The 24,131-nt window shown below is 36.2% G+C and overlaps 1 protein-coding gene across 1 annotated transcript in view; it reads left to right on the top strand.

Moving 5' to 3' along the window:
- USH2A (usherin) overlaps window positions 1-24,131 on the top strand; it is a 1,059,501-nt gene that overhangs the window by 172,865 nt on the left and 862,505 nt on the right. The window contains exon 13 of the mRNA XM_044674959.1: window positions 8,574-8,757. Coding sequence (XP_044530894.1) covers window positions 8,574-8,757 — 184 coding nt within the window. The remainder of the gene's footprint in view (window positions 1-8,573; window positions 8,758-24,131) is intronic.

The raw sequence follows: 24,131 nt of genomic DNA, 5'->3' as shown, positions 1-24,131 counted from the left end.
TGTGTATAAGAGACAGCCTTCCTTCCTTCCTTCCTTCCTTCCTTCCTTCCTTCTTTCCTTCCTTCCTTCTTTCCTTTCTTCCTTTCATTTCTTTCTCATGAAACTTAAATTACAGAACCCTCTTATCCTGAAGTGCCTTTCCTATAAACAGACATTTCACAGTGGCCAGCTCTGCAGCTGCCACATTAAAATGCATTGCCACAATCTGGGACTTTCATTCTACTTTCCTAAACATATCCTGAATAAATAGATCATTTATTACTGGGAAAAAACCCAGCTTTGGCTATGGGAATTGACTGGAAGACCTATGGAGTCCTTTTCCCCCTTTTACCTCTGTGATTTTAAATATTGTTGGACCATATTAGCCCACTATACCTAGATTTCACTCTAGTTTCTTTAAAAAAATTATTAAAGAAGAAGGTGCATATAATGAAACCTCATGTATTATTAACCTAACCTTACTACAACTGTACGAGGAATAGGCTTGGTTCAACTAAAATTTATAGGCAATTTGTTAAAGCAGCAGTGCACATTAGAAGGTACATTAGAGCCACATTGGTTTTAATATGCCATTCAATAACTTGAACAGAGGTTAAAAATGCAGCTTAACCTCCATTAAGTATTTTTAAAATGCTTTAATTTAAAATTATTTGGGGTGTGTGTACATATATGAATGTACACATGCACATGCACTAATAAATATAGTGTTCCGGTCTCTCCCCCACCCCACCCCCTTGGTTCCCTTTCCCAGGGCTGTATGACCTAGTGACATTCTGCAGCAGGCACTTAATCAGGGGCCAGGCTGAAGAGGCAGAGGAATGATGTCAAGGCATCCTGAGCCAGTGACCCACCCTTGTCCTTGAAAACTGAAGTCAGAGGGGGTTTATTGAGGATTGTAGCTTTTGGAATAAAGAAAGGCTAATTGATAACATGTAGATCGTCCTATAAAATCTCTTTGCTGCTAAAAAATTTCCTTATCTGAGCACCTCTTTTGTTTTATTTCACAAATGATACTATCTTCTCTCTGTCTGTTTCTCTGTCTCTCTGTCTATTTCTGTCTCTCTCTGACTCTCTCTCTCTCTCTCTTTCTCTCTCTCTCTCTCTCTCTCTCTCTCACCTTATTTCACTAAGAACAAAATCATATGTGTTGAGCTCATAAATCAAAGCTAGGTCCAAAGCACTATTAATGGAATTAGGATTTGGACACTTGTTTTCCATCAAATTACAGTGCATCAAAGGAGAAATCAGACTATGGCTCCGGGTGTGTGAAGTGACTTTCTAGACAAGTGAATTGCTTATGTAGGGTATCAGCTTTCAGGGTAAGAGTCACACCAAAAGTATCAGGTAGGAAAGCTGGAGTAGAAGAATAGAAGAGAGATCTTAGACACATCTATGAGTGGTATAATCTTTGAATTTAAGAAGTGCTCAAGTCGATAGGAAAAAAGGAGCTATTATAGAGTAAATTCAAATCTCTACTGTGTCATAACAAAGGTTCCTAAAAACACAATAAACAGATTAAAGTTTATAATTCCTAAAGGGGGTTTTGCTTTCCTTATTCACTTTGAATTTGCTGACTGTATTAATCATCATGTAAAGTTTTGACCATTATGTTAATTTTTGAGTCTCAACATGATGACCTAGAAATCGTCATGTCAAGAGTCAGAAATTATATTTGTCAGTTTTTTTCTGATTATTGTTTTTACATTTTTATCTTTGTTGTTGCTGAGTCTGATTCTCTGACCTGTGTATTAGAGCCAGGGGTGCTATAAACTGGCATAAGGGAGTCCTGTGTAGATTTTAGAAGTAGGTGTAAAATTTGGATCCCAATACAACTGGAGAGCGTAATTGAATATTTTCTCCCCTACGTAGCTTTGGAGGGTGCATTATTACACCCTGTAGACTTAGAATAGGGGGATTTAGGTTTGTGGTTTTGTTTTGGTAGCTAAAGTGAAGCAGTTGTAACATATTTTTACATTTTTAGTGGCCTATTGCCTAGCCATGTTAAAAATTCTTTTATTTGTATAGAAAAAATCCACCACTATATCCAGGATTTAGATGTAATATTCTATATTTAAAATATTTCATGCCCTCCCTCTTCTTGTTGTTCTTCCCTTCCACTTGGGCATCCTTCCTCATGTGTAAATAATAATTGATACATAAGTCCCTTTCCCTAGATAAAGAAGTACAGCATCAATAGATAAACCTTTTATCTTGATAGAAATCTTGGAAGGAGAGTGGCTACAAGAAGGAACCATTTAATTTAAAATAAATGTGTACTTAATAAAGGAGAGATTTTTAAACATTTGGACATGGGAAATTTAAATGTTCTTTGAATAGATGAAAAATGTAGATCAGACAAATGGCCTGGTTAGAAGTTTCCTAATATTGATAACTTAATATTGATATATTATGTGTTATTATATTATATATTGTTATTGTTATATAATAATATAATATTGATAATACAATGATACTGTATCGTGTGTCAATTATACTTCTTGTTATAACTTTGTCATGTAGCTGGTATAATCCCTAAGGAGAATAGCCCTTGTTTAAAATTGAATATCATGTACAAAACTAGTTTGCAAACTAGCACCAGTCATGACTTTAGCAAGGTAGTAGAGGTAAAGTCCATCTCCATACCTAGTCTTTTCTTTACTAAGTTAGTGTCCATTCTCAAGTCTGGTTTGGGAGTCATTTCTTCTAAATGGCTTATAATTAGTACTTAGCCTCAGATCTGGCCTCCTTTTTCTGTAAAAGGCCTAGAGGTTAAACTTGTTTTCCATCTCCCATCTAAGACCTTGGCACAGCTGAGTCGTTCATAGTCCTCTGGAGGGACATTGATGGGGAATGGACTGTTCATTTTATGCACAGGACAGGTACTATGCTGTGCAAATAGCTACTGTAGGAGAGAATACCAGCTGCCTCACTAATAACTTTGAGCTATATGGCTTCTACAATAAGTGAACCTGGGCCTCCCTCCTGATAAAACAACACCATTTTTATGATATGGGTGACTGCTGACTTTAGATGACTAATGTTTGGTTGTCCACTTGAGATTTGCCTCCCTGGGGACTGAGGCTGAACCTGGACCAAACCTGGTGGAGCAATAAGCATAATGCTTGGCTCTCTCGTGGTGGGTGGGTACAGGCTCACAGTGTAACATGGTGCCAGGTTAATAACATTGTAATGGCCACACTTAAGAATATAGTCCAGGATCAGTCACAAAAAGCAACTTTGAAAAGGTCAGTTCAAATGACACAGGGATAAAGGGGAAATGAAGCTGATGGCATAGACTTGGTAAAGGATTGGGGTAAAGGACAGAAATTAAGGTCAGCTATCATTAAGCTGCACAAAAGATTTGAACTTTTAACAGGAGGCAAGGGAAAAGGTTGTTTTCTATAGTTAGAAGTCATAAAAGGAGAGGTAATGGTCTAGAATTAGGTTCACTCAGGTAAAAGTAAGAAGTAATAGTTGAGCAGTAAGGTAACTGACTCATCCTAATTAGAACTGTTTAAAAATAGGACAACTAAAATACTGGTGGGATTAACCTTAATAACTATGCTCTTGAGAGGGGAAGGGGGAATTAACCCTATGGCAAATTCCTATGTAGTCCCTTCTGTGGGTTGTAAGGAGCTCACGCTCCTGGTACCAGATTCCCTGAAAGTTTTCATCCTCTACTATACCACTTGCTACCAGGTATACATTTTTGCAACTCCTTGAATTTTCTTTTTTTTCTCAGAAAGCTTTATTTTCTATATGTAAAGCATTTACCTATTCTCCTTGACCAAGTTGTCTTCCTCTTATGCTTTTCAAAATTAAAGAATAATTCATTAATTCTCCAAGGATTCTCAGATTAACCTAGCTTTCTTTCCCAGTGTCCCATGCTATCACAAAACTTTTCACTTAACACTTCTGCATACTTGTGTTAAGATACAAATTTTTTGGACTCATTAACTCTCCTTGGGATGGGCTGATGGCACCAAAGTTATGAGTTCATTACCTCTAGGAATCTGCTGCCTTGCATCTAGTAGAAATAACCAAGAGATCATATATTAGGTAACCATCATGTACCAGGTGCTTTTCTGGTGATACAAAGACAAAAGTGAGCAACAGTCCCTGATCCTGAGAATCTACATTCTAGTGGGAGAGACAACACATATACTTATAAGTATAACCCCAGTTTTGAGAGCTTTTAGCCCAGAGACATTGGGCTCTAATGATATAGTAAAACTCAAACTTTTGGAGAGAGGAAGGAATAGAATATTGGGGAGTTGCATTTTAGCTCATTTTGGTGAGAGTCAATTGTTGTAGCTAAAGAAAGATTACGTGAGGAAAAAAGCTTAAGGACCAAGACAAAAATTCTGAGAAATTGGTAGGAAGAAAGAGACTGAAAGGTATTTTGAGTGAACCGAGTTTAACTCTTATTTTTTGGAGAAGGTATCTTGAGAAACAACTCAAGCTGAGAGACAACTCAAACTTGAGAGACAACTCAAGCTGCTACCCTGAGAGAGCTGAACTATGATTTCATCATTTGTGGGGAGGAGTCATTCATCAGTTGCCTATGGTTAGCTTGATTCTAGAGATAGAGGTGTTGTTGATTATCACTTTTATTATAGCTGGTACAATGTAGAAATATTAAAATATGTCTTTGTATTAGGTTACTGTTAATAAATTATTTAGTCAGTAATATTGCCGCTTGTTGAAGTCTTTTAGACTGAGATTTCATATTGAAACTGAAGTGAAAATTTCTGGAAAAAGATCGTTTTGGGGTCCCAGAGTTAATTGGTTAATGAATAAGAGATAATGAATTTCTATTAATTAATGAAGTATAAAAATGTATCCCTTGATTGCCTTAGAACCTAAACTGACAACTGATAAAGAAAAGAGCCAATAGCAGTTAGACAGAGTAAGGGTTGGTATTGGTACTAAATAGTGAAATACACTATTAAAGTCCACATGACTTTAAGCCTGCCACATAGGTATATACAAAACAAATATAAAGCAGGTAGAAGGTAACTGTGAAGGGATCACTAGTACCCATGTGGGGGAGGAGATCCAGGAAAGGCTTCATGTAATAGGCAATGCTGGGGTAATCTCAGAGAGAAGACACTGAAATGAAATAATGCTTAGAAAGGCTTCTTGAAGTGGGTGGAACCTTAGCTGAAACTTGAAGGAAGCCTGGAAAGCTAGAAGGCAGAGATGAGGAGAGAGAGCATTCCAGGACAGCCAGAGAACTGGGAGATAGAATGTGGTGTGTGATGAGTAGCAAAAAGGCCAGTAAAACTGGATCATAGAGTGTGTAAAAGGAGGTAAGATTTAAGAATACTAAAAGAAGGGTCCATGTTGCAGGGTAATTTAAAAGTCAAACATGAGAATTTATATTTAATCCTGAAATCAATAGGGATCCAGTGGAATTTGTTGAATAGTCGGGGAGAGGGAAAGAAGACAGATACACACAGAGAGAGAAAGAGACAAGATAGAGGGAGAGAGAAGGAAAAATAAGAAGATAGCGACCAATAATGTCAAAGGCTGAAGAGAGGACAAGAACTAGGTGGAATGAAAAAAGACTATTAAATTTGACAATTAAGAGATCTTTAGTAACAGGAGAGGGCATTTTCCATTTTATTCTGAGATCAGGAGATAGCTTACAAAGAATTAAGAATAGAGTGAGAGAAAAGGAAGTGAAGGCACATATTATTGACAGATTTTTCAAGGAATTTAGTCAAAAAGGGAGGAGAAATACAGAATGGTAGCTGGCAGGGAGAGATCAAATAAAGGTTTTTTGAGGATGGGAGAGACATAAGGATATTTGTAAGCAGTAGGAAAGCTGGTATTAGACAGGGAATGACTGAAGATTAATGAGAATAGGGATAATAGAGGGAACAATCTTCTTGAGAAGTCAGAATGGAATGAAATCCCTTCTGCATGTAGAGGGCTTTGCCTTGGCTAGGAGAAGGGCCATCTCTTTATGTGAAGCACGGGTGAAGAAGGATGTAGTTGCATTGGAGTAATAAAAGATGAGAAACAAGGGGAAAAAAGGGAACCCTTTGTGAATAACCCCAAGTTTTTGGTGAAATATGAGACAAAATTCTCAAAAAACAGTCAGGGAAGGGGAGGTTTAAGGAGGAATGAAAAAGTTTGGGAAAGTCACTCTAGTGAGTGGGACAGTAAATCAATTAGGATTACATAAAAGAACTGCCTTACTGCAGTGAGGATCCAGATGAGATTATGTGACATAAATTTAAAATGGATCCAGTCAGCATTGTTCAGTTACATGTGTTCCTATTATTATAGGCGACTTCCCAGAACACAATGGTCCTTAAATGATTGTTTGTTGATGGTTCCCTTTACATAGAAAAACACTGTTTTATCATCATAATATGATCCTTAAGCAAACATCTTGGGCAAAATGTATTCATTTAATAATGTCATCTTTATAAATAAAGAACCGTACATTTGAATGTAAAACAAAAGTATTCTAAGTAATTTGTGTCTGCAAGCAATCTGGTTATTTTAGGGGCTGGTTATGATGATCATCAGTGATTAAACATGGCAGAGTATGTAGAAGGGCAGCAGTCATGGAGTCAGAACACATGAATCCTGAACACAAGTGAATGAATGAATGTATGATTGAATGAAAAGTATTTACTAAGTGTTTACTACTTTGTACAAAGCACTGTGCTAAATGCTAGGGATATAAAAAGAAAAATTAAGACATTCCTTACTGACAAGGAGCTTACTTTCTAATAGGGGAGAACACATACGCATGGCACTGCGACATGCTGACTGTGGAGCTATGGACACATGTATTTATCTCTTGGTGTCTCATGCAGCTCTCTAAGCCTATTGATTACAAATTAACTGTCAATCTGCATTATTGGAGGGTGTTTCCTAATCGCAATTAATTCACATTGAAGAAATGACAGATTCTCACATCCCTCTTATTCCCTTAACACCATATGGATTATAAAGAAGCATAAAATACGATCTCTATCTTTTCAGAGCTTACAATTTAGATAGGGATATGAGACATTTATACAAAAAAAATTACTATAATACAAAGCTGTGTAGAGTTAGTGCCAAATGAGTGGGACAGACCCTTGACTTTATCTCCTTCCTTTTGCTGACCACAATTTTCCATTTTAGAACTTGCTAACATTTCCAAGAGAGAGTACACAGGGGTTAGAAGAGAATGGAAAATACAGACCAATCAATTTTGCTAATTGTTAGCAGCTATGACAAAATGGTTGGTGTGGGAGAAGGTTGCAACTATGGGCTTAAATGAGGTTTTAGGGTTATCCAATTACTCTTTGCTCTTTCCCATTACATAAATAATTGACAGTTGACTATATATTTATGCCATATTTGTGTTTTTCTGTCCTTTCACCCCACTTAAATGTAAGATTTTTGAGCACAGTGACCATAGTTAACCTAAAATCTTTTAATCTCTTCATGTGTAGGATGGTGCTAGTGCTTAGTAGATGTGTATTGATTACCAATGTAATGATGGAAGTTAAAATTGTTCTCTCTTTCACATGATTTTCAGGAGATTGAGGGGTAAGTGTGAATTTACAGTACATCTGGAAGAGGCCTTAGGGGTGGTTTGATCCAACTTTCTCATTTTACAGATGAAGAAACCAAAAAGTAGATGGGTTAAGTGATTTGACTAAGGTCACACAGGTAGTAAGTAGTATTAAGTGATTTGAACTCAGCTTTTAATTCCACTTCTAGTACTCTTTCCATTATGTCATTCTATGTCCCCATGGGACCAGTGGTTTCCCCTTTTATATTGCTGAATCAAACCATCTTTTCACCAGCAAAAACAAACCCCAAAGTCCACAAGCAAATTCTAAACACGGAATTTTGATACTTAGAAAGATCTTAGGTATGCGTTTGTCTTTCTGGCTTACAAAGGTCACGATCTCCACTTTGGATGCCACAGACAACATAAATATCTTCTAGTAGTATGAAACTCACAAGGTGTCATTGGTTCAAATTTTCCTTATGTGATAATTTATACAGTGATCTAAAACCCCATATGCTCTATTCCTTACCTAAGTATGATGTGAGATAGAACTATGTGATGGTGTTATTTCTTTATTAAGGAGAAAAAATAATGGAGTATTTAGAGGGCTGGCCTTGGATTCAGGAAAACCCATTTTTAAGTTCTTCCCTTGACACAGAATCTGAGAGCAAAGGGACTTTAACAGTCAACTAGCTGAAGCCATATATGACAGACTGATCCCCACTATGATATACCCCAGCAGCTTAGCTACTGTTTGAAGATCTGTGAAGAAAAAGAAACCCTCACAAATATTAGCTGTACAACCATGGACAAGACACTTCATCTCTCAATGCCTAAGGAAACTCTCTTTAAGAATATAAATTGCTTGAAATTTATGATGTTATGATCTAAGTTGCAAACGAGGTACCAATCTTCATCAGTGGAGAGATTTTCCACATTTGGAGTTTCTGTCACTGATGAAATCACAATTCTGGACCAAAAAAAGAGGGAGGGGGTGGCAAAGAAAAGAAAATAATTTGTAATAGTTTGATTTCTTTATTTCTAGGTTTTTATGTTTCTCCAGGCAATAAAACTGGCTGCTTGCCATGCTCATGCCATACAGCTGGTGCAGTTCATCAGGTCTGTAATAGCCTAACTGGTCAGTGCATTTGCCAAGGCGCTTCTATTATTGGACAGAGGTGTGACCATTGCAAGGACCATTATTTTGGGTTTGATCCTCTGGCTGGGAGGTAAACATCTATTAGTTTTAATAATTAAATGTTTCTGATTTAATTATCTTGGCAATTACCTCTGCTTGCTAACTTTGAAATCTTTTTGGCAGCCTCAAAACATCTTCTCTAAAAGGTAACCCTTTCAATTTACTCACATGCTTATACTTATGTCTCTTTGACCTTTGCCTCTGATGTTAAATATGTCATAGGGTTCTCTGCATGCTTCCTAAGGCAATTGCTTTAAAAATGATTGGTGTTAAATAAGACTATTTTCTGAAGCTTGAGGTTTTGCTGTGAAGTTTTGATTCTCTCCAGCCCCACCTTTTTTTTTACAGAAATTCCCAAATGTCAGCTTCTTGAAACTCAAACACTGAGAACTATTGGGTGCTGAAAGACCTTTACTCCCTATTAGCACTATAGATCCCATGACTTTATTTCCCATCATCTCTTGCTTTTGTGTTTTTCCTGTTTTAATTCAGGTTTAAAATTTTGCAGATCATCATTCCTTTTTTTTTCTACAGTATTATTTTTACCAATGCACTAATTTTTTCAGTCTATAAAGTATACTATGGAAATAAAGTAAACATTTTCCAAAGCTTCATGAATTCCTTGGAATCCAGTGCATTTGGCTCCCCCTGCCTTTACACAGATATTTATACTGTATTAATTTGCACTCGTTTGTGTGCTGTTAAAAAATGTGTCCTCACAGCATTTCTGAGTGTATTTATCTGACCTCCTCCATAAGATTATAAGCTCCTCCAAGGTAGGAACTGTGGTTTCTGTTTCTTTGTCATTCCCATCCCAGAGAAACTACTAACATGCTCTGCACCCAGCAGGTTCTCAGTATATGCACACACATATATTGCTGGCTGACTGACTAACCCCTAAATTAGTACATAGTCCACTGCTGATTATTCAAGGGTTTGTAGATTATCCAAACCCTTTTCATCTTCTCATTTCCCTCCTGCTGCCTGCCTTTTGGCCATGACAATACTCATTAACACCTCCATTAGAGTGTGGACAGGGTAAATACAAGATGAAAATCTAGTTGGTAAGTGAGGGAAAATGTATGCCTTCCCTATGGGTAAGGGGAAGGTGGTGTGGTCACTTGCATTGTTTCTCCAATACTCAAGCTATTTTTTTTTATAAAGTGAGGAGAAGTAATATAGAAGATGGGGCAAGAGACTTGGTATCAGGAAGACTAGGGTTTGAATCCTATCTCAGACATAAACGAGCTATGTGACCCTAGCAACTTCCTTAACCTCTCTGAGTCTGCTTCCTCATCTGTTAAAAGAAAATGTTGAACTTGATGACCTCTTAGGTCTTTTCCAGCTCCCAATTTATGATTCCATGACCTCTACGGGTGGGCGATAGGGAGAGAAGAGCCAGGAAAAAATGGAAAATCAATGAGTATCAAGTTGGAATGTTGGAACTGCCTTTGCATTCATCGTCTTACCTTTTCAAAAGTCCTCCATACTTAATATTTAAAGTATGGTGATAATTTTTTTTCTGTCTTAGAGAATCAGCAAAGGGAGAAAACAGAAAAATAGAAAATAGCGAGTTCCTTGTTCCTCTAACACTTAGTGCCATGCTGTGTCCCCTTGAGCTAGAAAAGGAGAATGAAGCTGTGGTATCCTTATGTCACCAAAGGATATAAACATGATTGTGCTTTTATAAAACTAGACATGTGGAATGTGTGTGCATCTAGAATGACCCCCCTACTCAAGGGTAACTGATGATTTCTACTGTGTATTTTCTCTTTAGCACTGATCATCATTACAAAGGAAATTCCTTAGCCTGGAAGGTCAATAGGGAGTCTGGAAGTATGATCATGAGAAAATACTTGATTTATTCTTTTTCTTAGAGTTGGAAAATGATAAAAATTCATTTTATCTTTACAGTGTCTTTTTTTTTTATTTCTTGAAAGATGTGGAAATCTCCCTGATGACTTCTGGTTGTTATTGTACATATGCCATTTACTATTTCAAAATACTCTTAAGCTTTAGTGCAGAAATAGCCATAAATATGGGGAACTATCAAATATGTGGTTATCTTTTTTTGGCCGAGGAAAGAATATCCACATATCCAGGAAATTTATATAGTTATGTAGCAAGAGAAAATTTAGGCCTAGGACTTGACTTAAACTCATGTATTGAGTCATTGTATTCTTTTGTTTGGGGGAAAAAATCACATACCCATCTGCCCTTCCCATTGAAGTGTACTGAGCACCCCCTAAAGACCTCCTACTGGTTCTCACAGGTGTCTTTTCCTCTTGCTCTCCCTCATGTTCCCTTCACTTTGTTCAGTTATATCTAATGTTTTTCTTTTTGTTCCTTTCTTCTATATTCCTCTCATGCTCCCTAGAGCCAAAACAAGTTCCTTCTACCCAGTCTGACAAGTCACCTGTGTTTTTCTTCTTCAGTAGTTCATTCTTCAAAAGTCACCTATCAGAACTGTGGGGGAGGGGTAGAGATGCCCTCAAACTGATCTGAGAATAAAATTCCCTCCATTTATTTCTGACACATGAAATAAAAATGACTAAACCAGCACAGAAAACAGTGAAGCAAAAAGATTGGCCCATTGAAAATCAGTGTAATAAAAAAGAAAATAGAATTTGACCCACAAATAATGAAACACAAAGGAGCCAGGTTCGACTCTTTTCCTACAATTGTCCACACGTAGTTAAGATCCATATTTAATACACTGAATTTATTTATGCTACCTTCATTTACCCTGTGATAATAATTTCTGTCTGGTAATCAGTTTGGCACACAGTAAATACTTAATAAATGATTGTTGACTGATTGATCAAGCAGATTCTTTATAATCCAGCAATTCCCCAGGTTATACTTGCCTGTATTTTATTCTTATCTCCAAACAGGTATGCCATCTATGGCAGATATTGTTTTACCACTGTTGTTAATCAATAAATATTTATTAAACCCCCAATGTGTGCTAGGCACTGTTCGAAGTGCTAGGGATTAAAAAAAAAGAGGCAAAAGACAGTTCTTGTCCTCCAGAAACTCACAATTTAATTGTGGAACCAACAAGTAAATGTACAAACAAGCCATGTACACAAGGTAAATAGGAAATATATAACAAAGAAAAGGCTCTAGAATTTAAGGGAGATTGGGAAAAGGCTTCCTGCAGAAGATGGGATTTTAGGTGGGATTTAAAGGAAAGCCAGGGAGGTCAGTAGGCATAGATAAACAGAACTTTCTAGGCATTGAAGATAGCCAGAGAAAATATCTAGAGCCTATTTCCTCTTATTTCCTCTGACCTTCAGGATTAAATATGAAATTCCCTATTTTACTTTGGAAGCCTTTTATGACTGGATTTTCCATTCCCCACCCCTCCTTTACTCACTTCCATATCTTTTACTATCCAGTGAAACCAGTTTTCTTGTTTTCTTGGAACTTGTTCTCCTGCTTCCATGCATTTTCCCTGACTGTCCCCATGGAATTCTCTTCTTATCTCTGCCTTCTGGCACCCCTGGTTTCCTCTAAGTCTCAGTATGAATTTCACCTTCTGCTAGAAACCTTTCTCAAACCAACTTCCTTAATCTTGGTCTCTTCCTTCTGAGACTAGTACTATTTGATTAGTATATACACACACACACACACACACACACACACACACACATATATATATATATATATATATTCTAGTTCAAATGTAGTTGTTTGCATGTAATCTGTACCATGAACTCCTTGAGAGTCCCAATGAGATACTATTTATAGAAATAAATAACATAATTTTATATATACATATATCATTTTGTCAAATGATACCTTCTCTAATGAGGGAAGGGAGGAAGAAAGACTTAACTGGGCATTTAAATGTAAAACAAATTAAAAAAAATTAAAAATGTTTAGCACAGTGCCTGGCACACAATAGGCACTATTATTATTGTTGTTGCTACTGTTATTAAGACCAGGGATTGTTTATTTTTCTTTATATCCTCAGAGCTTAGCATAATTTCTGGCACATAGTAGCTACTTAAGAAATGCTTATTGATTTGACTTATTCTTAGATTCCTTATAATGAAAACTAGTTATTCTGTTTATTATCAGCAGCAATTTTCCCCTTGAATCCTGATTTGAGGACATCTAGATTCCAGATTATTCAAGGAATCTATAGGATTTACCCCAAGCGTTCAGGACTTGAAATCAATCCATAAGGTTACAGAATCATCATTAGAACCAAAAGGGTATGTAGAAGTAACCCAGTTCAATCCCCTCATTTTTTTCATATGTAGAACTGGAAGTTCTAAAATATGGAGTTATTTTTCCAAGATAACATGGGAAATTGGTGGCAGGGGCAAGATTAGAACCTAAGATTTTATTACTCCAAATCTGGCATGGTTTCCACCAAAACTGATTATTAAGTGCAGCCTGGAACTGTACTTGATGCTAGGGATGCAAAACAAAAATACCTTTAAGGAGCTAGCATTAACTGTAATGGATGCAAAGGAAATCCTGCATTTGACCAAAGTTATTATTTTCTTGTGCGACATTTTTGCCCTTTTTACACATGAACATTTTAATATAACATTTGGCCATATATAGAAATAACATGCAGGATTCCAAATTGTGCTCAGTTGGAGTTTTCTGTCAGAACTAGATCACTGAAAGAAGTAAATTAGAATAAAACAGTCAGATATATTTCTTGTCAACTTGTCTCTTTTTATAATACGGCAGTAAAAAATATTGGGGAAAGATTGAGAGTTTCAGTACAGCTTTGGGAACTTTTTTTATATTCTCAGTTGGTTCCCAAAGGATGTCGAGGATGCTAATAGTACTATGCCCAAAATCAGTCCATTGCTCCCATAGTATTCTTAGCCAAAATATTTATGGAATAATAAATTTAGATATAGAAGAGAACTTAGAGATAATTTTGACAAATTATATATCTGGATCTGGGAAGGGCTTCTGAGGCCATGCTATCCAACCAAATCATTTTACAGATAAGGAAACTAGGGCACAGCTAGGTTAAGTGATTTGCCCAAGGTCACATAGATAGTAAAGAGTAGAGCTGAGATTAAAATCTGGGTCTGCTAACTTCAAACATCCTTTCACTGCCCTTCTCTCAGCTCTCCATGTTGCTGTCAGTCTAATATTTTGGGGGCAAATTTTAGAGCTTCTTCTATGGTGCCCCACATTTTTTTGTTCCAGGTACCCAGTTTTGGGTACTTTATAAATCTCAATCAGGTTCAGAAGTCTTAAAGTTGTAAGAGTGCAACCAGAACTGAGGTAAAGCCTTCACTTACTTTTGGCAATATTTGAAAAATTATAGCTTTTGATATTTGAACATTCTACTCTTGTGTGTTGTTATCTAGGGGAGACCAGGAGACTTCACTGTGTAACACATGGGGCTTGCCTTATACAACAAACATCTACATGGTGTGGAAAAAAGGCATTCAAATGGGATTTTATAAAAAAATTATCTCTCACCTTCTGCATGTTGGGTCTGAATTACAGTTCTACTACTTACTGCTTCTATAACCTTGGGCAAGTCACTTATTAACTCAGTGATCAATGAGCATCTATTAAATGGTTACTGTGTGTTAGGCCTGGTTAGGGATACAACAAAAAGAATAACTACAATGTTTGCCCTCATGGCGATCACTTCCTTTTTCTTTTTTAAACCATTACCTTCTAAGTCAGTGATGGGCAAAGTACAGCCTGTGGTCCAGATGCAGCCCCCTGAAATGTTCTATCTGCCTGGGCTACATTATTCCTAATCTGACTAATACAATGAGGAAGATACAATACAATGAAACTTTGAAAGAGTTGCCTTAGAAACAGCCTGACATATGAGTATTTCCTTTTTTTTGGCCCCCTCTTTAAAAAGTTTGCCCATCACTGATCTAAATAATTATTCTAAGACAGAAGAGTGGCGAGGGCTAGGCAATGGGGGCCCCAGGATCACCCAGGTAGGAAGGATCTGAGGTTCAATTTAGGTCCTCCTGACTCCAGACCTACCTGTCTGCTGTGCTACCCAACTATTCCTGAGATCACTTTCTTCTTCTTTTTCTTCTTAAATTTTATTTTTATTGTCATGCAAAACACATTTGCATGTTGTTTATACATAAATGAAACCCCAAATAAAACCATAAATACACTGATGTGAAAGCCAACTCCAATTGTTTTTCTTGGGAGATACAAACTCACACACCGTAGATACAAAATATATATAATTTAAATGGGAGGTAATCTCTGAGAGACGCACTTGTATTAAGGGAGACTTGGAAAGACCTCTTGAAGAAGGTTAGCTGAGACTTCTCTTGGGAGAAGGAAGCCAAGGAAGCCATCATCCTCTGGGTGAGGGCCAGAAAGTGTATCTAACTTAGCTGGAGGGCATGAAGTGAGGAAGAAGTGACCTCAGGGAGGTGGAGGAAGGAGTGTTTTGAAGACAAATTAAGGAGGGAGGTAAGTCTCCTTCTGCCCACCTTCTATGCAAAAGATCATAATTTCACTCATTTAGAGTTGGAAGAGACTTTAGAATCCATCTAATCCTACTCCTTCATTAGGATAAAGAACTGAGATCCAAATAGGTTAAGTGACTTCTGTAAAGCCATTTAAAGGAAGTAAAGAGAAAAACCAAGACTTAATCCCAGGAAGTTTGACTCCAAATCCAGTATTTCTTTTTTCAATCTGACAATCGATTGTTTCTGCAAAACATCCTTTTTTTTTTTTTTCTAATTGAGGCTTTACTCTAATAATAGTGAACAGGTTCTGACTCTCTTTCTATTTGTACACCTGAGTGGGGGCAGGGGCAGAAGCTCTTGAGAGGAAAATATATGAGATTGGTGATCTTAAAAGCACAAGCAAATTAACTGTTTTCCCATTTGTGTCTCAGACAACATTGAGTTACATAGGGGTCCAAACAGCTATAATGGTCATGATTGCTGGCCAAGATTAGCAATGCTTTACTCCTGTTTTGTTTACTGTAATGAACTGGTCAATAAACATCACAAATTGTTTATCTATATAAATCTTGACAGATTACTGTTTATGAAATCCATTTAGCAAGTGAGGTTTTCCCATAAGGATGAAAAATGAAGATTTTAAACAGATTGCGGGAGAAGCTTGAGCCGTACCTAGAGAGTCAATGTAATAAAGGTTTCTTTATATTAATATTACAAAAACCATTTATCCTGGCAAAATCAATATTGCAATTCATCTTAGTTTGGTTTTTCTCTTTCCAAGTTGAAAATGTCTTTTCTTTTATTATATATAATTCTGTTTTAATAAATGTGAGATATATCTCATTTAGGACGAGCTCTTGAGGAAGAAGCGCTTATAAAATGACATGAAACTTGTAGCTTATTTGGTAAACAATCCTGGAGAATGTAGAAAATTACATTTGTGGGTCTGTGAAATTTGGAGGCATCACTGTACTTAAATCTTAATCACCATGGTCTCCCCTGTGATCTTCACTTTGGAGGAACAAACAACAGCTTTAGAAAGGATCCAGGCTAAAGGTTCCTGTCAGGCAGAATTCTCACCAACTGAAAGCAAACAATTACCACAACAGTCAGGCTTCTGCTTGAATAAGGGGTTATAAAATCAGGCAGAGTCATTTTTAATTATTCAAAATACAGTATGCTTTCCTGAGAAAGGATTTATTTAGTTTGCATTTGGAGGTTAATATCCCATAGATTTTGATTGAGTGAAGGTGGAGTTAGATGAGTAGTAGTTGGCTGGGAGAGAAGAGAGCTACATCAAGGAAAGGGACAATGTTAGAACCTGGGAACCATTACTATAAATGTACTGTATGTAAAATAAGTTTGATTGTCTCATGAGTGAATGGTAATGAAAACTGAAATACTCAGGAGACCCTTATTCTTGAGTGGTGCAGTAAAATAAATTGTTGCAGGAGCAGAAGCTTGTCTCTCAATGTTTATGAGTGTCACCATAACATCAAAAAACCACCCCCCGCAAACCATATATGCTAAGTAATAGCATGAAATGAAATTAAGAACAAATAAAACATATTTGTCTCCCCCAGGATTCTTCAATCTTATTTTTTTTAAGGGCAATTTTCTTTAACTGTGGAAATAGCTAAATAATCTAAGCAAAACCACTATATGAAGGAGGGAGACCTGTATATAAATTAAAGAACCCAGTATAAATTTTTGAAAAAGAAAAACAAAATCCACCCCCCCTCTCTCTTCTCCCAATTCCCTGCCTCCTTCTATCTTTTAAGAGGCCAAACTAGATTATAGTGGTTTCCAAGAGAGAATGTGCTTTATTTATTCCCAAAGGAATATTAGTCCATAAAACAAATTTGCAGTTTATTTTGCAGCTTTAGCTTTTATCAGCCTTTTTAAGGGTGTTGAATGATTACCCAGGAGATCACACAATCAGAGTTGCAGTGGGGTAGAGGAACTCTAATAAAGACCTTTGATGGATAGAAAGGATAGGTGAATGATATCCTTAAACTTATTTTAAATGTGCCACACAAAGATCCCTATCTTTAGACATATGCAATTTTTTTGTTTTTAATAATTTGTGGTGCCAAAATTGCTTATGCTAATCATAACCATTGCCGTGGGCTAATTGTTAGAGTAATTCTTTTTGGAGGTAACATGTTTCAGTTCCTATCACAGTTAATAAAATGCCAGTGCAATAATTTTCATGGGTGAATCTGAGGCCTAGAAATTATAGATGGATATTTGATAATTTGTTCCCTAATATTTGCTTCACTGGTTATAGTCATTGATGTCAAACTACTAAGAGGTACATCTTATTATACTCACCAAGGCAGAACTGAAAATATCATATCTGATGTTATTTCAATGATCTAAATGAAATTTCCCAGATTTAGTTGTCACCCTTATGGCAGGGAGATCCAATTCTGCTTTGAAAAGTGTTAAAATTGTTAAAAATTGTTTAAAAAATTGAAAATTGTTAAAAATGTTCTCACTTTTATTTGAGAAATCTGAGAAAATATATGCACAATAACCCCTAGTATCCTGATACACTCTTGAAACTTGCAAAAAACATATCATATATTCAGAGTATTTTCATAAGATTATAGTTTTGCCTTCTATCACACTGTATTCTTACTTTCACCCACACTTAAGTGACAACAAAAAAGTAGTCTAAGAGTTAATTGTTAAATGAGTAGAACAGATACCAAGTTATTAGATCATAGATTCTAATCACAGTTAAGATTAGAAGGGATCTTGTAGTTGTTTTTCATTCATTCCAGTAGCATCTGACTCTTTGTGACCCCATGTGAGGTTTTCTTGGCAAAGATACTAGAATAGTTTGACATTTCTTTCTTCAATTCATTTTACAGGTGAGGAAACCAAGGCAAAAAGACTTAAACAATTTGCCTAAGGCCACAAGGCTAGTAAGTGTCTAAGGCCAGATTTGAACTCGGGAAAATGAGTCTTTTTGACTAGACCCAATGACACTCTAGTCACTATTCTCCCAATTGCATTGAAGCAAATTCAGCATCTAACTTCCTCTTAATATTTTATTAAAATGAGGATAACAAAATAGAGACCCTGAATGAAAAACCATCAGTCTCAAAGTTGTACAATAATTTTCTAAACACAGTTCTGTAAAGGAAGCCAAATACTCCCATTAGTCCTCTTCTCTTTTTTTACTGTGATTCTATTTGAAAGTAAGAGTGATGGAAAATAGGATATTTTTCTTCTTCTTGAGACACTAGCTTCCTGCCATACTTTATGGATCTCTAGCTCTAAAGTCTTCTTAGGTAGATTAAGGACAATTCTCTATAGTTTCCCATTTTTCAGTGCCATTTTTCCTATAAAAACAAGGATAAAACTTTGGGAACATTTTCTGTCTCCAAGCATTATTATTAAGCTATGACTTTTCCCTCTAACTTCCATTTACCCTCTTCAGTTGCCACTGAGTCTTCATACAAGTTTAAATTTATTCTTCGTAATCATTCTACTGAAGGAGGGAATGGAAGAAAATAATCTAGCATTCTAGCATTTATTGAGTAAGGGGTGGGGATTCTTCTCCTCCATATAGTTCTACTTTAATGTCTTATTGCAACCTTGGGTTCCTGAAGGCTATCCAGTAGAGTGTAAGATCTGGCAACCCTACCAAACTGGGAAGACTTTGAGAAAGGGCTTAGTGATAAATTGTCTCACTGCCAACCTAGGTCCCATCTAGCCAAGTTTTGAGAGAATCATCACCAGAAGGTTGTTCTCCAGGTGATGAAGCTTTTTGGCAATAGGAACTCATGAATGTCTGGAGGCCTTGTGATTCATATTGGTGGAGGGAGTGCTCACAGTGATTAAATTGTAGTTTTTTGAAGAATGTAAAAAAAAAAAAAACAACAACATTGAGAAACAGATTTGGATTTCCTTTGGACCATGACAGAGGAAGTTTTTACTCTAGTGACTGGATCTTTAAGGAACTCTACTTCAGTATGTTAAATTCTTTATTGTCTGCATAAGGTTTTACTGTCTTATTTTGGGCATTATTTTATACCTATTATCAATTTGGGACAATGTAGCATATGGATAAAGTTAGAAATCAGGGAGAGCTGCCTTAAACCCTTAAAAATTGTGTGATCCTGGGCAAACCATATAACTTTTATGTACTTCATTTTCATCATCTGTAAAATGGGGATAGAAGTGTCTATTAGTACCTATCTCCAGGATTGTTGTGAAGCCTAAGTAAGATAAGTATGTAAAAAGTTCTAGAAATTTTAAGTATTGGCTATAATCATAATTATTCCATATCTGTTTGGGGAATGCCAATATTGACATTAATTAAGTCAAGCATAATTATAATTTTTAAAAAAAGTTATGCTGTGGCTTTCCAAAGACAAATTGGTTAATTTACTAAACTATTCAACAAATATATATTGAGCCTGCTACACATTGCTTTAGTTTCTGCTTAGTGTTATATATTGAAAAAGTTTATCTTGACGTTAGGCAACTTGAATTTGAATCTTGTCTCTGTCACTTAGTTGCCATATACCCCTCAAAAAGATGCATAAATTCTCTTTGATTCCATTTCTTTATTTGGAAATGGGAGGTCTTACCTTTTGTAATATCTACTTTAAAAGGTTGTGGGAAGAAAATGTTTTGTAATGCATAAACCACTTTATTGTCACATTATTAATGAAAATAGTTCTTGTTCCTAAGGATTTTCTAATCTGGTTTTGGCTTTGGGATTAAGCACTGTTCTTTGGAATGTATATGCCAGCATTCCCTTTTGTAGATGCATATATTCGGAGTTAAGTTTTAGCACAGAAAAAAACCAACAATTAAATAAGCTATTAGTGAATAAAATCCTTAAGACTTCATTTAAATAATTGTCCTTTGGTCATTTCAGTTGTGTCCAACTGTTTGTGACGCCACATGAGGTTTTCTTGGCAAAGATATTGAAGTGGTTTACCATTTTGTTTTCTAGCTCATTTTATAGATGAAGAAATTTGGGTGAACAGGGTTAAGTGACCTGCCCAGGGTCACATGGATTTTTAAGTGTCTCAGTTCAGATTTGAATTCATGAAGAACGTGTCTTCTGACTAGTTCTGAAACCCTATCCACTTTGCCACCTATCTACCCCAACGTAAATGATAACAACTGCCTTTAATCAACTCCAAGTGTTGTTTGTGTTTGTAAGAAAATGCTCTTTCCTCTCTGGTGGAATATGGAACATATTGGATTATTCTTTTGGTTCACAGTGAGGAGGTAGAAAGGTACTATAATTTTCTAAATAGTTTCATGCAGTAAGATTAAGAGTCCTGAAGAAACTATATTTTTTTAGTGCTCAACAAAGTGCTTTGCCCCTCAGAAGAACTTCATAATTGTTTGGACTCAATTTGAAAAGGGTACATTTAAAACATTTTCAGTATCATTTATATGGGCAGTCAATCAAAAAGCATTTAAGAAGTTCTACTAGAATATATTCCAGGTGTTGTGCCAAGTGCTGGTGATACAAAGAAAGGAAGAAAAATCCCTGTCTCCTAGTAAATTTTGATCTTTTCCCTCTTCTCTACGTGATAGGGACATGCCAATACCATGGCCTATATTATAGAAGAAAAGCCATGATTTGACTTGAATCAAAAAGAAATTATTATTTTTTATCTTCTTATTTTCTCAGCATAAGAGATTATTTAGTACTGTCAAATCTATATTTTTAGCAAATTTATATTTACCAAGAATTCTAAACAACTGTGAAACTAAAATAGTCTGATTTCTAAATGAATGCCTCTTTTTTGAATGCAAATGACAAACTTCAAATCAGAAATTTCTTTAGTGCATCAGTGTTTAAAATCTGTCATCATATCAATAGAGGTTCAACCCAATCTCCTGCAGCTATTACCAAGTCCTCCAAAATGATAATTAATGATGAACACAAGTAGTCCTGAAATGTTTTCTGAATACCAAAGATTACATTTGCTCCCTAAAATTTGAGTGTGAAATGTGTTTATTGTCCTGTAATTCTTTGAAAATTAGTAATCCATGTGGAATATATTTGATAACTCTCAGAATTCCACTGCCCAAACATTCTAGATAAACAGTTAAATGCACAAAATGACCCATGGAAATTCAAGATATGTTAAAATTGTTGGGAATATTTAAAGCTATTTTCCTCTGAATACAATTACTTTTATCAATCAATACTAATGCTTTTTAAAAGAAATTAAAAAATTTCAGAATTAGAAGGGCTCTCAGGTATTTAGTGAACTTAAAGCTCTCTCATAACATCCCTAACAAGTAGTTATCTGGCTCCCACTTACAGAACTATAATGATAGGAAACTTACCCCGCCCCCCCCAGCCAACCATTCCACCTATACATAGACCTAGCAGTAAAGAAAGTGTATTCCTTATATAGAGCTAAAATCTGGCTTTTTGTAACTTGCACTAATTGGTCTTAGCTCTCCCCTGAGGCTAATCAAAACAAATCTAATCCCCTTCCCACATGATAGCCCTTTCTATGGTTAAAGACAGCTATCATATTTCCCCTTATGTGAGGAATTTGGAAGACAGTGGGCCTGGGAAAAAGAAATATCCAGAAACTTTCATTTGCTGCCTGAGGAAAAAATTGCCTCAGTATCTCTCACTGCTGCAGCAGCTGATGAAGAGGGTGGCTGATGGTACAGGCATTTTCCTCAGCATATTTAGAAGTACCAAGATATAGGAATGCTGTTGACCTAGGAATGGTGAGAGATGTATGAGGTTGACTTCTTTTTGGTAGTGAGATAGTTTGGTGTGTAGAGACCATAGTGGTACTTGAGGGTTGCTGGTAGTCTGGGAATAGTGGGAATTTCAGGAGAGATACATAATGGACCAGAAATGACAGCAACCATGTTGTGGTGTGCTGATTTGTGTCTTCTTCCCTTGCATCATCTTGTGGCATGAGGTTATGTTCATATGTGAATCAGTCTGGGTTCTTGACTTGGTAGCTCTAATTTTCCTACACAGAATGTAAGAGAATAGATATTTAAAAACTATGAAGTATATTCCAGTATAGACCTTCCACAAAATGTGCATCAATCCACAGTCATTGATATATTGTTCCCATTGTTCCACGGAATCTGTCCACCAAATCATATCAACTTTTGTCTTGTCCATATAGATATCATAAGATTATCATCTTACAACTTGAATGAGACCCACTAATCTAATTCCCTGATTTTATAGATGAGGATATTGGAGTTACTAAGTCAATCACTGAATATTACACAGTTATTAATTAACAGAGCCAAGATTTTAATACAAAGACTCTGGCTCTACTTACATCTTTGACTCCAATGTATTACGTTGCCTTTCTAACAGAGAGGCTTATTAAAAGTCAATTTAATTATGTCTATGACTTTCTTCTGTTCCTACAAGTTTAGTAACCATATTAAAAATGATTATGGGATCATTCTTTTAGAACTAGAAGGGATCTTACTCCAGGTCATCTAGTCCAGTCCTTTCATTTTGCTCTTCATTCGAGTGACACTGGTCTCCTGACAGTTTAATGAACAAAACATTCTGTTTCTTAGCGTGGGCATTTTACTCTGTCTCGCCATGCCTGGGAACACTCTCCCTCTTCAACTCCAAGTACTAATCTCTCTGGCTTCCTTTAAGTATTAAGTAAAATCCTTTCTTCTACATGAAGCCTCACCCTCTCTCTTTTAATTCAGTGCTCTTTTAGTTATTTCCCTTTCCCCCTATATATAGCTTGTTTGTCCATATTTATTTGCTTGCTGTCTTCCCTGTTAGAAAGTGAGTTCTTACTCTCCCCTGCTATCATTTTAGCCAATCTGCTAGGTGTGAGGTGGTACCTCAGAGTTGTTTTGATTTGCGTTTCTCTAATAATTAGAGCTTTAGAACATTTCTCATGTACTTATTGATAGTTTTGATTTCTTTATCTGAAAATTGCCTATTCATATCCCTTGCCCATTTATCAATTGGGGAATGGCTTGATTTTTTTATACAACTGATTTAGCTCCTTGTATATTTGAGTAATTAGATGACCTCTGTCAGAGTTTTTTGTTATAAAGATTTTTTCCCAGTTTGTTGTTTCCCTTCTGATTTTGGTTGCATTGTTTTTGTTTGTACAAAACCTTTTTAATTTAATATAATTAAAATTATTTATTTTGCATTTTGTAATTTTTTTCTAACTCTTGCTTGGTTTTAAAATCTTTCCTTTCCCAGAGATCTGATAAGTATACTATTCTGTGTTCATTTAATTTACTCATAGTTTCCTTCTTTATATTCAAGTCATTCACCCATTCTGTTTTTTTTTAAACCCTTAACTTCTGTGTATTAGTTCCTTGGTGGAAGATTGGTAAGGGTAGGCAATGGGGGTCAAGTGACTTGCCCAGGGTCACACAGCTGAGAATTGTCTGAGGCCGGATTTGAATCTAGGACCTCCTGTCTCTAGGCCTGGCTCTCACTCCACTGAGCTACCCAGCTGCCCCCCTCATTCACCCATTCTGAATTTAGAGTTATTTGAAGGCAGGTACTGCTTCTTGTCTCCTTTTATATTCCTAGGACTTAGCACGATACCTGACACTTACATATTTAATGATTGATTAATTTTACATATGAACAGCGGATGAGTCTCCTTTTGTGAAAAAGTGAATCATTACCTCTTAATAGGACATCACTGAGAAGATTATTCTATTAGATGCTTTGGAATAATACACACACAGACACACACACACACACACACACACACACACACACAAGAGCACAGCTCTTATAGTAAGGACTTTAGCTAAATCAGGGAAGATTTTATGGGGGAGATGTGAGCAAGATTTTGAGTCACTTGATTTTCATTTCCCAGTTCTTTATTATGTGGGGGAAATAGACTATTTTATACCATGAAGCTAATGGTCTACTCAGAATAACATTTTACATGGCAGATCAAGCTGAATGTTCCTGCCCCTTAATAGT

This window comes from Gracilinanus agilis, chromosome 4 (assembly GCF_016433145.1).
Source record: "Gracilinanus agilis isolate LMUSP501 chromosome 4, AgileGrace, whole genome shotgun sequence".
NCBI lineage: Eukaryota > Metazoa > Chordata > Mammalia > Didelphimorphia > Didelphidae > Gracilinanus > Gracilinanus agilis.
This window is presented reverse-complemented; position numbering and strand designations above follow the sequence as displayed.